Genomic DNA, 15,696 nt, shown 5'->3' with positions numbered 1-15,696 from the left:
TAGGTATAGCTGGCTGGCTGTTGGTCTGTTTTCTTATCTAACGATGTACAAGGGCGAAATCAACCATCAAGAACACATGTAGGTCTCGTCAGTCAAACTTCTAAGTCAGAGTTGAGTCCCTAGACCCTTGCGTAAAACTCAGCCCTTCATACTCAAGTCCTTTTTTCTCGAGCCAAGTCCTTTTATACTTTATGCTTGAGTCCTGGGGTACACAACATGTAAGGCTCGTTATCTGAAAACAGATCTGAAATCAGATCGGACTAAATATTGATTTTTTTTTCTTAATGTTCTCCTCAGGGCTCTTCTGCCGAACGCCAGCCCCTTCTGAAGTCCTAGTGCCACAAGAAGTAGAATTGGCTCCACCGGAAGTGGTATCCTGGGAGGACAGGATTAGGATTGCCATCCATGTTTTGTTAACAATATCAAGGGTTCTGACTGTGTATTATCTCCACTTTACCAGATTTAATCAGCTTCTACCCTGTAACCATAACCTCACTATTGACTCTACTGTAAGGCTAGATCAGGAAGCGGATTGAGAATGTTTTTTAATCTTTGAAAATGAATAGTTGAAATAATTTCTAAAGTTTGACTTTTTAATCTGTTTTTTTATTTTTATCAAAAATTGTTTGTTTTTTTTAACATGAGTTACACGGAAGCTGACTGTACATTTTATTTAATATTTTTTATTGCTTTTAAATGTTGTGTTTTAGGGTCACCCAGAGAGATGGAACACTGATAGTAGGGAATGGGAGAGGATAGAAGCTCGGGCAGATTGCCAAGATCATGACAGCCATTGAGAGGCTGTTGAAAAGAATTGCAATATTATTATAATCTATCGCTGTCATTATTAGGATTCGGAATGTTGTAAAACTTCAATTAATAGCCTGGGTGTTTATTTGCTTAAATCACTTAACACAACAGATGTATATTAGAGACAGGCTTCTATTTGAGCCAGGCGTCTATTTCCTTAATGCACACAACTTTTGTTCATTTCAATAGTTAATTGTTTAATTCCAGAATTCACTTCCAGCATTCTAATCATTTACATACTGTCAAGTTTATTTTCTGTTAGTATGCCTTTTATTTAGAAGGGAAAATAATGTTTCCTTGACAGAATAATGATTGAAATGGAATTTTCACCACTTCTGATTATAACTACATACCTACATACGTATAGGGGGATGTTATCAACATTTTATCAAACAGATCAGTCGTCGTTCGTCGTTCTGCCCTTGAACAGGCAGTTAACCCACTGTTCCCAGGCCGTAATTGAAAATAAGAATATGTTCTTAACTGACTTGCCTGGTTAAATAAAGGTAAAAAAAAATAATTATAAAAAATCTGTACATACATTAGGACATATATATGCCATTTAGCAGACGCTTTTATCCAAAGCGACTTACAGTCATGTGTGCATACATTCTACGTATGGGTGGTCCCGGGAATCGAACCGACATGTATTTAGTCAGCAGGCATTGGAATCCACTGTTAAATATATCATTGCTAATTGATACCGTGTCAAAACAGTACTAAATAAGAGTATAGACGCATGAGAAAATACTGGATATTTGCATGGCAACAATGTTCTGCTGCCTGGGCTTGTGATCACTGAGAGAAGTGGCAAATCATATACTGATATTCCTGCTTCGGGAATCTGCATTTCAAAACGTTGTTTCCAATTTCTTTATTTTTGTGATGAACCAGTTTCACAACGGACAGGCATGTGTATTCTTGTCTATTTTAGCGTGATAAATAAAAGATAATATATATAGATAGATATAGATAAAAGATTATCGGTAACATTCAACTAGCAATCTACTAACCCTAAACTTTATCCGAACCCTAAACGTAACCCTTACCCTAAACTTTATCCTAACCCTAAACGTAACCCTTACCCTATACTTTATCCGAACCCTAAACGTAACCCTTACCCTAAACTTTATCCGAACCCTAAACGTAACCCTTACCCTAAACTCTTAGTCTAAACCTAGTTAGTTAACACTAACCTTAGCAAGCAGTTATAACCTTAGCAAGCGGTTATAACCTTAGCAAGCAGTTATAACCTTAGCAAGCAGCTATAACCTTAGCAAGCAGTTATAACCTTAGCAAGCAGTTATAACCTTAGCAAGCAGTTGCTTATCAACAGATGGTATATCAACAGGTAGTTTGTTGATAGTATGACCATCTGTGGAGCATCCAAGTAATGTTCACAACTCTTATGTTCCGATCACTGGTATGCATAGTTGCAGACTACTTTTTTCATATTCATTTTTCTGTCCTTCATCTGAACTAGTATGAGTTATAATTGTTATTGGACATGTGTATTATTATTTTGCTCTGTGAGAGAGAGAACCTGCATGGGGTTTTTCTTGTTGTTGATTTAAGAAACAATAAAATACTTTCACTACCATGTCACAAAATTCAATAATATATTTTAACATTAGTTACATTGTGTGTGTGTGTGTATATATACAAATAAATAATTTACAAATAAATAATGGCTCCATGGCATTGTCACAGTTTTAAACATATCTTCCACAGACATTATTTTTTTCTCATCAATAAACTGCTTCATGTTGGTTTGAGTGCATCGTCTGTATTTTGTTTTAAAACATTTTGTTGATTGGATAGATGAAGTATCTCCAATGGGAATGCTATTATCTGATTGGACATACTGACACAGGGTTCACGTAACTTTACAACATTTACAGCTTACTTACTGTACCTGGTACATTTTTTTTTTTAAAATCAGTTCGGAAGTGGTTATCGAGCTGTTTTTACCAAATATTTGGCGAGCCAATTAAAATCCTGTGACATCAGTGTGTACAGTTAGGCATTCCATTGACAGGCTCCATTGACAGGCTCCATTGATTGTTGCTTCTCCATTGACAGGCTCCATTGATTGTTGTTCTGGCCGTGTCCAGAGTTTTATAATTCAGTTCAAGATATATAAACCTGGAACGAACAGATCTTTTTCCTGTAAAGAACAAAAATATCCAAAGATTAGAAAATGTGTTAAAAATGGAAAGAATTGTTTTGAATCGGAGCATAGCGCTGGAAATGAGTATAAACTAGTGTTATGGTTTCATTTATTGCTCTCCCTATTCAAATCCAGTACCTGCAGTATTTGGTCCCACACTCGTCGTGCTCTCTGCAGCTTGTGCCAACGGGCTTCAGAGTATTCCATCGCCAAAGGAGAGAGCGCTTGGCTCGGGTGATCAGGCCCGTCCAATCCTCAGGCACAGGAGCGGTCTGCACCTTAGGAAGGTGGAGGAAGGTGGAGGAAGGCGTAACGTTCATTCTCCTTTATAAACAAATGCAGTGTGCAGGATTTTCTTTTCAGTCTCATTGAAACATGTCTCGTTGACTGAAACAGCCTGACGGAAGTCATTCTGTAGATAGTCTTGTTACAACACAGACAGACACTGAAGCTACAACCTGCAGTAATCTGAACCTGCAGCAATGCTAGCAAAATTCCCAATACAATTGTAGACCTTGATCCATAAGGCAAAATTCTCCCAACATTCCAGGGAGAGTGAATGAGGACTAAATCAACTTCATGTTAATGCCAAGCTGATATAGCATCAGATCAGATATAGGCTAACCTCTTCCCAGGCTCCATTGTGTATTGCATAGAGTGAACCGGCTGGTGGACAAGATCAAAGACCTAGCATCCTACCTGGATTGGGCAGAGCAGAGTCAGGAACATGAAGAGGGCAATGTACTGTGCTGTCCTCATGTTGAAGAGAGCAGAGACTAGACTCCTGAATTCCGTGTAAATGAGACGAGAGGAGCCTCGACCGGCCACTTATATTAGAGGTGCTAATCTATCTGATAAGGGTTGCCAGGGGCAACGATCATCGGTGTTGGGGGGGCGTGTTCTAAGAACACTTTACCCGGGGTCAAAATGAGGGCATCTCCACGTCTGCAGGGTAGGTCACTGACACCTTTTTACCATGCTATAGCTCCTATCCTCTCGGAGTTGGGTGGGTCAGACTTCGGTTCAAATAGTATTTGGAGTTTTTTTCATCGAATTTGTTGCTTTATTGAGTCTGCCTGGAGTTCCAGATAGATGGCGTTTGTACTTTTAGGACTAGACTATTCCATTCCACCAGACAACCTCCGTCAATAGCAGCTAAATTATTTGTAACAAATCAATTACTATTTGAAACCAGAACTGGTGTAGACAGAGCTGGTGTAGACTCACATATGCAGAGTTCAGGAGCACAGTGGTCTCAGATATGCAGGGTTCAGGAGCACAGTGGTCTCACATATGCAGAGTTCAGGAGCACAGTGGTCTCACATATGCAGGGCTGAGGAGCACAGTGGTCTCACATATGCAGAGTTCAGGAGCACAGTGGTCTCACATATGCAGGGCTGAGGAGCACAGTGGTCTCAGATATGCAGGGCTGAGGAGCACAGTGGTCTCAGATATGCAGGGTTCAGGAGCACAGTGGTCTCACATATGCAGAGTTCAGGAGCACAGTGGTCTCACATATGCAGGGTTCAGGAGCACAGTGGTCTCACATATGCAGAGTTCAGGAGCACAGTGGTCTCACATATGCAGGGCTGAGGAGCACAGTGGTCTCACATATGCAGAGTTCAGGAGCACAGTGGTCTCAGATATGCAGAGTTCAGGAGCACAGTGGTCTCAGATATGCAGAGTTCAGGAGCACAGTGGTCTCAGATATGCAGGGCTGAGGAGCACAGTGGTCTCACATATGCAGAGTTCAGGAGCACAGTGGTCTCAGATATGCAGGGCTGAGGAGCACAGTGGTCTCACATATGCAGAGTTCAGGAGCACAGTGGTCTCACATATGCAGAGTTCAGGAGCACAGTGGTCTCACATATGCAGAGTTCAGGAGCACAGTGGTCTCAGATATGCAGGGTTCAGGAGCACAGTGGTCTCAGATATGCAGAGTTCAGGAGCACAGTGGTCTCACATATGCAGAGTTCAGGAGCACAGTGGTCTCACATATGCAGAGTTCAGGAGCACAGTGGTCTCAGATATGCAGAGTTCAGGAGCACAGTGGTCTCAGATATGCAGAGTTCAGGAGCACAGTGGTCTCAGATATGCAGAGTTCAGGAGCACAGTGGTCTCAGATATGCAGGGCTGAGGAGCACAGTGGTCTCAGATATGCAGAGTTCAGGAGCACAGTGGTCTCAGATATGCAGAGTTCAGGAGCACAGTGGTCTCAGATATGCAGAGTTCAGGAGCACAGTGGTCTCACATATGCAGGGCTGAGGAGCACAGTGGTCTCACATATGCAGGGCTGAGGAGCACAGTGGTCTCACATATGCAGGGTTCAGGAGCACAGTGGTCTCACATGAATTCAGCAGCAGTACTGTATATTGGGGGTGGTTCAGTTTATAGTCTGGTGTGTTAGTGGAAGAGCCAACCATGCAGAGATATATGATTATGGTCAGTCCCAGATAAAAGTCCATGGTTCAGTGCTAGGGGTTTGGTCCAGATCTACCAAACACAGACTATATTCCATTCTTGTACTAGCTTCGTCCATTGGTGTGATTTTAGCAGACAATACTACAAGTGTAGGAGGATTTTTTTTTTAAATATATAGTTTTTTAAAATGTAACCTTTAACTAGGCAAGTCAGTTAAAGAACCAATTCTTATTTACAATGACCCTGGCCAATTATCTGTTGCCCTATAGGACTCCCAATCACGGCCGGATTTGATTTAAATGTTACCTTTATTTAACTAGGCAAGTCAGTTAAGAACCAATTCTTATTTTCAATGACGGCCTAGTGGGGCAGAACGACAGATTTGTACCTTGTCAACTCGGGGATTTGAACTTGCAACCTTCCGGTCCAACACTCTAACCACTAGGCTAACCTGCCACCCCTGGAGTTGAAGAATTAAGAGGTTTCATTGTGACACAGAGAAAGGAAAAGTCTCTGAATCAACAAGCTACTTAACACCTTCTGTTGCAGTATAATAGATTAGGGGTCAAGACGGGGGTCATGGTCTGGTGCAACAGCTCTAGTCATCTCTCATCATCCGCATCCTGTTATTCACATACAGTACAGTAAACTAAGCCTGATTGTGCTCTTGCCAACTCCATCGCTGTCAAACATGGCGGCCTGGTTAGTAGTCATCCGTGTCAGCCACAGAAGGTGAGCCAAGACTTGGAGCTTGGGGGTCTGACTAACAATATGAACTAGTGAATGGAGCATTCCTCAACACTGTGGGAAAACTATCACCCCCAACCTCGTCTTTTGTTAGTCACCATTTGTGACATACGGTGCTTTCAGAAAGTATTCAGACCCCTTGACTTTTTTTCACATTTAGTTATATTACAGCCTTATTCTAAAATGTATTAAATTGTCGTCGTCGTCGTCCCCCCGCCACCTCCCATCAATCTACACACAATAACCCATAATGACAACGCAAAAACAGGTATTTAGACATTTTGCTAATTTATTAAAAAGATCACATTTACATAAGTATTCAGACCCTTTACTCAGTACTTTGTTGAATCACCTTTGACAGAGATTATAGCGTTGAGTCTTCTTGGGTATGACGCTACAATCATGGCACACCTGTATTTGGGGAGTTTCTCCCGTTTTACTCTGCAGATTCTCTCAAGCTCTGTCAGAATGATGGGGAGAGTCGCTGCACAGCTATTATCAGGTCTATCTAGAGATGTTAAATCAGGTTCAAGTCCAGGCTCTGGCTGGGCCACTCAAGGACAATCAGAGACTTGTCCCAGAGCAACTCCTGCGTTGTCTTGGCTGTGTGCTTAGGGTTGTTGTCCTGTTGGAAGGTGAACCTTCTCACCAGGCTGAGGTCCTGAGCAGGTTGTCATCAAGGATCTCTCTGTACTTTGCTATGTTCATCTTTCCCTCGATCCTGACTAGTCTCTCAGGCCCTTCCGCTGAAAAACCTCTCCCCAGCATGATGCTACCACCACATGCTTCCCTGTAGGGATGGTGCCACGTTTCCTCCAGAAGTGTCACTTGGCATTCAGGCCAAAGAGTTCAATCTTGGTTTCATCAGACCAGAGAATCTTGTTTCTCATGGTCTGATAGTCTTTAGGTGACTTTTGGAAAACTCTAAATAGCCTGTCAAAAAAACAAATAAATTGTACCCTCCCCCAGATCTGTGCCTCGACACAATCCTGTCTCGGCGCGCTACAGACACATCCTTTGACCTCACGGCTTGGTTTCTGCTCTGACATGTACTGTCAACTGTGGGACCTTATATAGACAGGTGTTTGCCTTTCCAAATCATGTCCAATCAATTGAATTTACCACAGGTGGACTCCAATCAAGTTGTAGAAACATCTCAAGGATGATCAATGGACACAGGATGTACCTGAGCTCATTTTTGAGTCTCATAGCAAAGGGTCTTAATACTTATGTAAATAAGGTATTTCTGTTATTTATTCATTTTCAGACATGTCTAAAAACCTGTTTTCACTTTGTCGTTATGGGGTATTGTGTGTAAATTGCTGAGGATGTTAAAAAAAAATCCACTTTAGAATAAGGCTGTGATGTAACAAAATGTGGGACAGTATGTGTGTTTGGAGTTCCATCGTTGTCAGGGGAGATAGGACAGTGATTCTGTTCCAAATAACAACCTATTCCCTATGTAGTGCACTACTTTCACTAAGGCCCCCAGGGCTCTGGTCAAAAGTAGTGCACTATATAGGGAATAGGGTGCCATTTGGGACACTGAGAGTGGTTGTTGACAGAGATAGCATGGTGGTTTCGGGACCTGTAATAACAACAGCTCCAGACTTCTTTTAGCCATGTTCCAAAAACCACACGAGGATGTATATGTAGTCCTACCGGGGAACAGTGTGTTAACTGCCTTGTTCAGGGTCAGAACAACATTTTTTTTTTTTACCCTGTCAGCTCTGGGATTCAATCCAGCAACCTTTTGGTAACTGGCCCAACGACCTAACCACTAGGCTACCTGCCACCCCTCCACTCTAACCACTAGGCTACCTGCCACCCCTCCACTCTAACCACTAGACTACCTGCCACCCCTACACTCTAACCCCTAGGCTACCTGCCACCCCTCCACTCTAACCACTAGGCTACCTGCCACCCCTCCACTCTAACCACTAGGCTACCTGTCACCTCTACACTCTAACCACTAGACTACCTGCCACCCCTCCACTCTAACCACTAGACTACCTGCCACCTCTACACTCTAACCACTAGGCTACCTGCCACCTCTACACTCTAACCACTAGGCTACCTGCCACCTCTACACTCTAACCACTAGGCTACCTGCCACCCCTCCACTCTAACCACTAGGCTACCTGTCACCTCTACACTCTAACCACTAGGCTACCTGTCACCCTCCACTCTAACTACTAGGCTACCTGTAACCCCTCCACTCTAACCACTAGGCTACCTGTCACCCCTCCACTCTAACCACTAGGCTACCTGTCACCTCTACACTCTAACCACTAGGCTACCTGTAACCCCTCCACTCTAACCACTAGGCTACCTGTCACCCCTCCACTCTAACCACTAGGCTACCTGTCACCCCTCCACTCTAACCACTAGGCTACCTGTCACCCCTCCACTCTAACCACTAGGCTACCTGTCACCCCTCCACTCTAACCACTAGGCTACCTGTCACCCCTCCACTCTAACCACTAGGCTACCTGTAACCCCTCCACTCTAACCACTAGGCTACCTGTCACCCCTCCACTCTAACCACTAGGCTACCTGTCACCCCTCCACTCTAACCACTAGGCTACCTGTCACCCCTCCACTCTAACCACTAGGCTACCTGTAACCCTCCACTCTAACCACTAGGCTACCTGTCACCCCTCCACTCTAACCACTAGACTACCTGTCACCCCTCCACTCTAACCACTAGGCTACCTGTCACCCCTCCACTCTAACTACTAGGCTACCTGTAACCCCTCCACTCTAACCACTAGGCTACCTGTCACCCCTCCACTCTAACCACTAGACTACCTGCCACCCTCCACTCTAACCACTAGGCTACCTGTAACCCCTCCACTCTAACCACTAGACTACCTGCCACCCCTCCACTCTAACCACTAGGCTACCTGCCACCTCTACACTCTAACCACTAGACTACCTGCCACCTCTACACTCTAACCACTAGACTACCTGCCACCTCTACACTCTAACCACTAGGCTACCTGCCACCTCTACACTCTAACCACTAGGCTACCTGTAACCCCTCCACTCTAACCACTAGGCTACCTGTCACCCCTCCACTCTAACCACTAGGCTACCTGTCACCCCTCCACTCTAACCACTAGGCTACCTGTCACCCCTCCACTCTAACCACTAGGCTACCTGTCACCCCTCCACTCTAACCACTAGGCTACCTGTAACCCCTCCACTCTAACCACTAGGCTACCTGTCACCCCTCCACTCTAACCACTAGGCTACCTGTCACCCCTCCACTCTAACCACTAGGCTACCTGTCACCCCTCCACTCTAACCACTAGGCTACCTGTAACCCCTCCACTCTAACCACTAGGCTACCTGTCACCCCTCCACTCTAACTACTAGACTACCTGTCACCCTCCACTCTAACCACTAGGCTACCTGTCACCCCTCCACTCTAACTACTAGGCTACCTGTAACCCTCCACTCTAACCACTAGGCTACCTGTCACCCCTCCACTCTAACCACTAGACTACCTGCCACCCCTCCACTCTAACCACTAGGCTACCTGTAACCCCTCCACTCTAACCACTAGACTACCTGCCACCCCTCCACTCTAACCACTAGGCTACCTGTCACCCCTCCACTCTAACCACTAGGCTACCTGTAACCCCTCCACTCTAACCACTAGACTACCTGCCACCCCTCCACTCTAACCACTAGGCTACCTGTAACCCCTCCACTCTAACCACTAGACTACCTGCCACCCCTCCACTCTAACCACTAGACTACCTGTAACCCCTCCACTCTAACCACTAGACTACCTGCCACCCCTCCACTCTAACCACTAGGCTACCTGTAACCCCTCCACTCTAACCACTAGACTACCTGCCACCCTCCACTCTAACCACTAGGCTACCTGTCACCCCTCCACTCTAACCACTAGGCTACCTGTCACCCCTCCACTCTAACCACTAGGCTACCTGTCACCCCTCCACTCTAACTACTAGGCTACCTGTAACCCCTCCACTCTAACCACTAGGCTACCTGTCACCCCTCCACTCTAACTACTAGACTACCTGTCACCCCTCCACTCTAACCACTAGGCTACCTGTCACCCCTCCACTCTAACTACTAGGCTACCTGTAACCCCTCCACTCTAACCACTAGGCTACCTGTCACCCCTCCACTCTAACCACTAGACTACCTGCCACCCCTCCACTCTAACCACTAGGCTACCTGTAACCCCTCCACTCTAACCACTAGACTACCTGCCACCCTCCACTCTAACCACTAGGCTACCTGTCACCCCTCCACTCTAACCACTAGGCTACCTGTAACCCCTCCACTCTAACCACTAGACTACCTGCCACCCCTCCACTCTAACCACTAGGCTACCTGTAACCCCTCCACTCTAACCACTAGACTACCTGCCACCCTCCACTCTAACCACTAGACTACCTGCCACCCCTCCACTCTAACCACTAGGCTACCTGTCACCCCTACACTCTAACCACTAGACTACCTGTCACCCCTCCACTCTAACCACTAGACTACCTGCCACCCCTCCACTCTAACCACTAGACTACCTGCCACCCCTCCACTCTAACCACTAGACTACCTGCCACCCCTCCACTCTAACCACTAGGCTACCTGCCACCCCTCCACTCTAACCACTAGGCTACCTGTAACCCCTCCACTCTAACCACTAGACTACCTGTAACCCCTCCACTCTAACCACTAGGCTACCTGCCACCCCTCCACTCTAACCACTAGGCTACCTGTAACCCCTCCACTCTAACCACTAGGCTACCTGCCACCCCTCCACTCTAACCACTAGGCTACCTGTCACCCCTCCACTCTAACCACTAGGCTACCTGTCACCCCTCCACTCTAACCACTAGGCTACCTGTCACCCCTCCACTCTAACTACTAGGCTACCTGTAACCCCTCCACTCTAACCACTAGGCTACCTGTCACCCCTCCACTCTAACTACTAGACTACCTGTCACCCCTCCACTCTAACCACTAGGCTACCTGTCACCCCTCCACTCTAACCACTAGGCTACCTGTAACCCCTCCACTCTAACCACTAGGCTACCTGTCACCCCTCCACTCTAACCACTAGGCTACCTGCCACCCCTCCACTCTAACCACTAGGCTACCTGTAACCCCTCCACTCTAACCACTAGGCTACCTGCCACCCCTCCACTCTAACCACTAGGCTACCTGTCACCCCTCCACTCTAACCACTAGGCTACCTGTAACCCCTCCACTCTAACCACTAGGCTACCTGCCACCCCTCCACTCTAACCACTAGGCTACCTGTAACCCCTCCACTCTAACCACTAGACTACCTGTCACCCCTCCACTCTAACCACTAGGCTACCTGCCACCCCTCCACTCTAACCACTAGGCTACCTGTAACCCCTCCACTCTAACCACTAGGCTACCTGCCACCCCTCCACTCTAACCACTAGGCTACCTGCCACCCCTCCACTCTAACCACTAGGCTACCTGTCACCCCTCCACTCTAACCACTAGGCTACCTGTCACCCCTACATACTTTGGCTGATTTTGTTATGGTCAGGATACAAATCAATAAATTTAAGAAATTGTGCAAAAAAATTTAATCCGGAAAGAAAAGTCAGCAGCAGATATGTGGTGATACCAGGAATTTCACACCTGCCCTGTTTTGATACACAGTAGGCATCACTAGCTACTGGAGTGGGTAACATGTCCCTCTTTTCGTCAGAAGACATGTCATGTGTTGTGCCGTCCACTAGATGGCGTTTACCTTGTTTACTGTAGTCTCACTGACCAGACAGTGTTGCTCCACACAGCAGTGGTGGGAAGAACACATCTTACCCTATTGGCCAGGACAGATCAGAGGCTCCTGTTAGCAGTGTTAAGGGATGGGGTACATATTGATTAACCCTTTGTGCTGATACTCTCACTAACCACGAGGCTAATTTGACATTTACAAGAGTTCCCAGTTCCAACCCTAAATTTCCCCTATAGTTTGATCGTTAACACTTCATTTTAAGACATCTTTATTACAGTGTAATGAATTTAGTGGACACTTGCCCGTTGATGACGAGCATGGTAACAAGCATAGGTCGTCCAATTTAGTGTTTAGTTTCTTCTCAGCTGCATCCGATTTAGTAATAACTGTCACAAGGTTGTAATGTCTTGTGGACGGATTTGCTGGGTGTCCGAGATTAAAGTTTAGAGGCTCAAAAGGATCTAACTGCCTACCCATGAATGCCCACTCTTCATAATCTCCACTCAATGTTGTTGCTAGCACTTGTGCCCCAAAAAGTCTTCCATTTGGGTTAGCCTGGTTGAATTGACAAAACCAGATCAGATATAGGTTAACCTCACTGACAGGGGTCTACCATACGGGTGCCATCACACATTCTTTATTATTATTATTATTATTATTATTTTAAAAACATTAATGATTAATGTGTACGTTACCCATTAGGACAACCTGAACCTCATTGACATCCAAGTGAAAGGCTAAACCCGCTATAGTACATCGCAGAGTACATGTAATATCTGCATAAGTACAATGTAATTACTAGGTGCTACACAGGATTTAGCTACCTGCCACCTCTAAAACCACTAGACTACCTGCCACCTCTACACTCTAACCACTAGACTACCTGCCACCTCTACACTCTAACCACTAGACTACCTGCCACCTCTACACTGTAACCACTAGACTACCTGCCACCTCTAAACTCTAACCACTAGACTACCTGCCACCTCTACACTCTAACCACTAGACTACCTGCCACCTCTAAACTCTAACCACTAGACTACCTGCCGCCTCTACACTCTAACCACTAGACTACCTGCCACCTCTACACTCTAACCACTAGACTACCTGCCACCTCTACACTCTAACCACTAGACTACCTGCCACCTCTACACTCTAACCACTAGACTACCTGCCACCTCTACACTCTAACCACTAGACTACCTGCCACCCCTCCACTCTAACCACTAGACTACCTGCCACCTCTACACTCTAACCACTAGACTACCTGCCACCTCTACACTCTAACCACTAGACTACCTGCCACCTCTACACTCTAACCACTAGGCTACCTGCCACCTCTACACTCTAACCACTAGGCTACCTGCCACCTCTACACTCTAACCACTAGACTACCTGCCACCTCTACACTCTAACCACTAGACTACCTGCCACCTCTACACTCTAACCACTAGACTACCTGCCGCCTCTACACTCTAACCACTAGGCTACCTGCCGCCTCTACACTCTGGCTACCCTGCCACCTCTACACTCTAACCACTAGGCTACCTGCCACCTCTACACTCTAACCACTAGACTACCCTGCCCCCTCTACACTCTAACCACTAGACTACCTGCCGCCTCTACACTCTAACCACTAGGCTACCTGCCACCTCTACACTCTAACCACTAGACTACCTGCCACCCCTCCACTCTAACCACTAGGCTACCTGCCACCTCTACACTCTAACCACTAGGCTACCTGCCGCCTCTACACTCTAACCACTAGGCTACCTGCCACCTCTACACTCTAACCACTAGGCTACCTGCCGCCTCTACACTCTAACCACTAGGCTACCTGCCACCTCTACACTCTAACCACTAGACTACCTGCCGCCTCTACACTCTAACCACTAGGCTACCTGCCACCTCTACACTCTAACCACTAGGCTACCTGCCGCCTCTACACTCTAACCACTAGGCTACCTGCCACCTCTACACTCTAACCACTAGTCTACCTGCCACCTCTACACTCTAACCACTAGGCTACCTGCCGCCTCTACACTCTAACCACTAGACTACCTGCCACCCCTCCACTCTAACCACTAGGCTACCTGCCACCTCTACACTCTAACCACTAGGCTACCTGCCGCCTCTACACTCTAACCACTAGACTACCTGCCACCCCTCCACTCTAACCACTAGACTACCTGCCACCTCTACACTCTAACCACTAGGCTACCTGCCACCTCTACACACTAACCACTAGACTACCTGCCACCTCTACACTCTAACCACTAGGCTACCTGCCGCCTCTACACTCTAACCACTAGGCTACCTGCCGCCTCTACACTCTAACCACTAGGCTACCTGCCACCTCTACACTCTAACCACTAGGCTACCTGCCACCTCTACACTCTAACCACTAGACTACCTGCCACCTCTACACTCTAACCACTAGGCTACCTGCCGCCTCTACACTCTAACCACTAGGCTACCTGCCACCTCTACACTCTAACCACTAGGCTACCTGCCACCTCTACACTCTAACCACTAGGCTACCTGCCACCTCTACACTCTAACCACTAGGCTTCCTGCTGCCCCTACACTCTAACCACCAGACTACCTGCCGCCTCTACACTCTAACCACTAGGCTACCTGCCGCCTCTACACTCTAACCACTAGGCTACCTGCCGCCTCTACACTCTAACCACTAGACTACCTGCCGCCTCTACACTCTAACCACTAGACTACCTGCCGCCTCTACACTCTAACCACTAGACTACCTGCCACCTCTACACTCTAACCACTAGACTACCTGCCACCTCTACACTCTAACCACTAGACTACCTGCCACCTCTACACTCTAACCACTAGACTACCTGCCGCCTCTACACTCTAACCACTAGACTACCTGCCACCTCTACACTCTAACCACTAGGCTACCTGCCACCTCTACACTCTAACCACTAGGCTACCTGCCACCTCTACACTCTAACCACTAGGCTACCCTGCCACCTCTACACTCTAACCACTAGACTACCTGCCACCTCTACACTCTAACCACTAGGCTACCTGCCACCTCTACACTCTAACCACTAGGCTACCTGCCGCCATAAACACAGTAGTACACCACAGAGTACATATTTGTAATATCTGCATAAGTACAAGGTTGTCACTACTTATTGCACAGGATTTATGACTATGAAGACTATGAAGTACCTAGTTGGTACTGTAGGCCAGCTAACGTTTGCTATCTACAGTTAGCCAGCTAGCGAACACTCGGCTAGTTTAACTACCAATGCTAAATCATCCAGCAGAGTTCATGTATCAAAAAAATATATATATAATAAAATTGCATGGAAAACTTACTTTCCCATGGAAAACTTACTTTCCCTCTCCTGTGTTGAAGTTGTTGACCTACAAGACTGTTTCTTTCACAGCAATCTTTCATGTCTGGATTTTTCACAATGACTTTCTTCTCGACCCTCTTTCTTTTCTCCCTGTGTTACATGGCGTCAGTGTAAACACACGGGCTTCTTTCGAGGTCATCGTTATTTGGAGCAGATTATGACATGATGCCTTGCACCAATATATCCCATCCAAAAGTGACGATGTTCCCTCGAAAGTGAAAACCCTTGCAAGGTTACATTATGGAATAAGAGTGTGCCTCGTGATCATTTGAGGTGCATTTATAAACCATCATTCAAACAAGCTTATTAGAATTTGGCAAGCACTAATGACTATCTCACCATTTTTACCATCACTTTTTTTATGTGTCAATATTTTTTTCATTGATGGTTAATGT

The 15,696-nt window shown here is 46.3% G+C and overlaps 2 protein-coding genes and 1 long non-coding RNA gene across 4 annotated transcripts in view; 1 reads left to right on the top strand and 2 right to left on the bottom strand.

Moving 5' to 3' along the window:
* The window catches only part of scarb2c (scavenger receptor class B, member 2c), a 48,815-nt gene extending 46,236 nt beyond the window's left edge, over positions 1-2,579 (top strand). The window contains exon 12 of the mRNA XM_035783102.2: positions 298-2,579. Within this exon, the coding sequence (XP_035638995.1) occupies positions 298-336 (39 nt within the window). The 3' untranslated portion in view covers positions 337-2,579. The remainder of the gene's footprint in view (positions 1-297) is intronic.
* On the bottom strand, positions 2,577-15,416 carry LOC118391588 (liver-expressed antimicrobial peptide 2). Of its 2 annotated transcripts, none has more exons than XM_052458586.1 (3): positions 15,280-15,416; positions 3,119-3,258; positions 2,577-2,977 (listed from the first exon to the last, which is right to left on the bottom strand). In XM_052458586.1, the coding sequence occupies exons 1-3, from the start codon at positions 15,340-15,342 to the stop codon at positions 2,941-2,943; spliced, it is 240 nt and encodes a 79-aa protein (XP_052314546.1). In that variant the 5' UTR covers positions 15,343-15,416; the 3' UTR covers positions 2,577-2,940. The 2 variants fall into 2 exon arrangements, with proteins under 2 accessions (XP_052314546.1, XP_035638996.1); XM_035783103.2 differs by lacking the exon at positions 15,280-15,416 and adding an exon at positions 3,680-3,808.
* LOC127906438 (uncharacterized) lies at positions 12,870-14,983 on the bottom strand. The gene is made up of 4 exons (XR_008061380.1): positions 14,515-14,983; positions 14,099-14,386; positions 13,145-13,368; positions 12,870-13,112 (listed from the first exon to the last, which is right to left on the bottom strand). It is a non-coding gene; the product is annotated as an uncharacterized LOC127906438 (long non-coding RNA).
* Positions 15,417-15,696: the final 280 nt, after the last annotated feature.

This window comes from Oncorhynchus keta, chromosome 12 (assembly GCF_023373465.1).
Source record: "Oncorhynchus keta strain PuntledgeMale-10-30-2019 chromosome 12, Oket_V2, whole genome shotgun sequence".
NCBI classification, from domain to species: Eukaryota; Metazoa; Chordata; class Actinopteri; order Salmoniformes; family Salmonidae; genus Oncorhynchus; species Oncorhynchus keta.
Note: the sequence above shows the minus strand (reverse complement) of the source record. Positions and strands in the feature narration are given on the sequence as shown.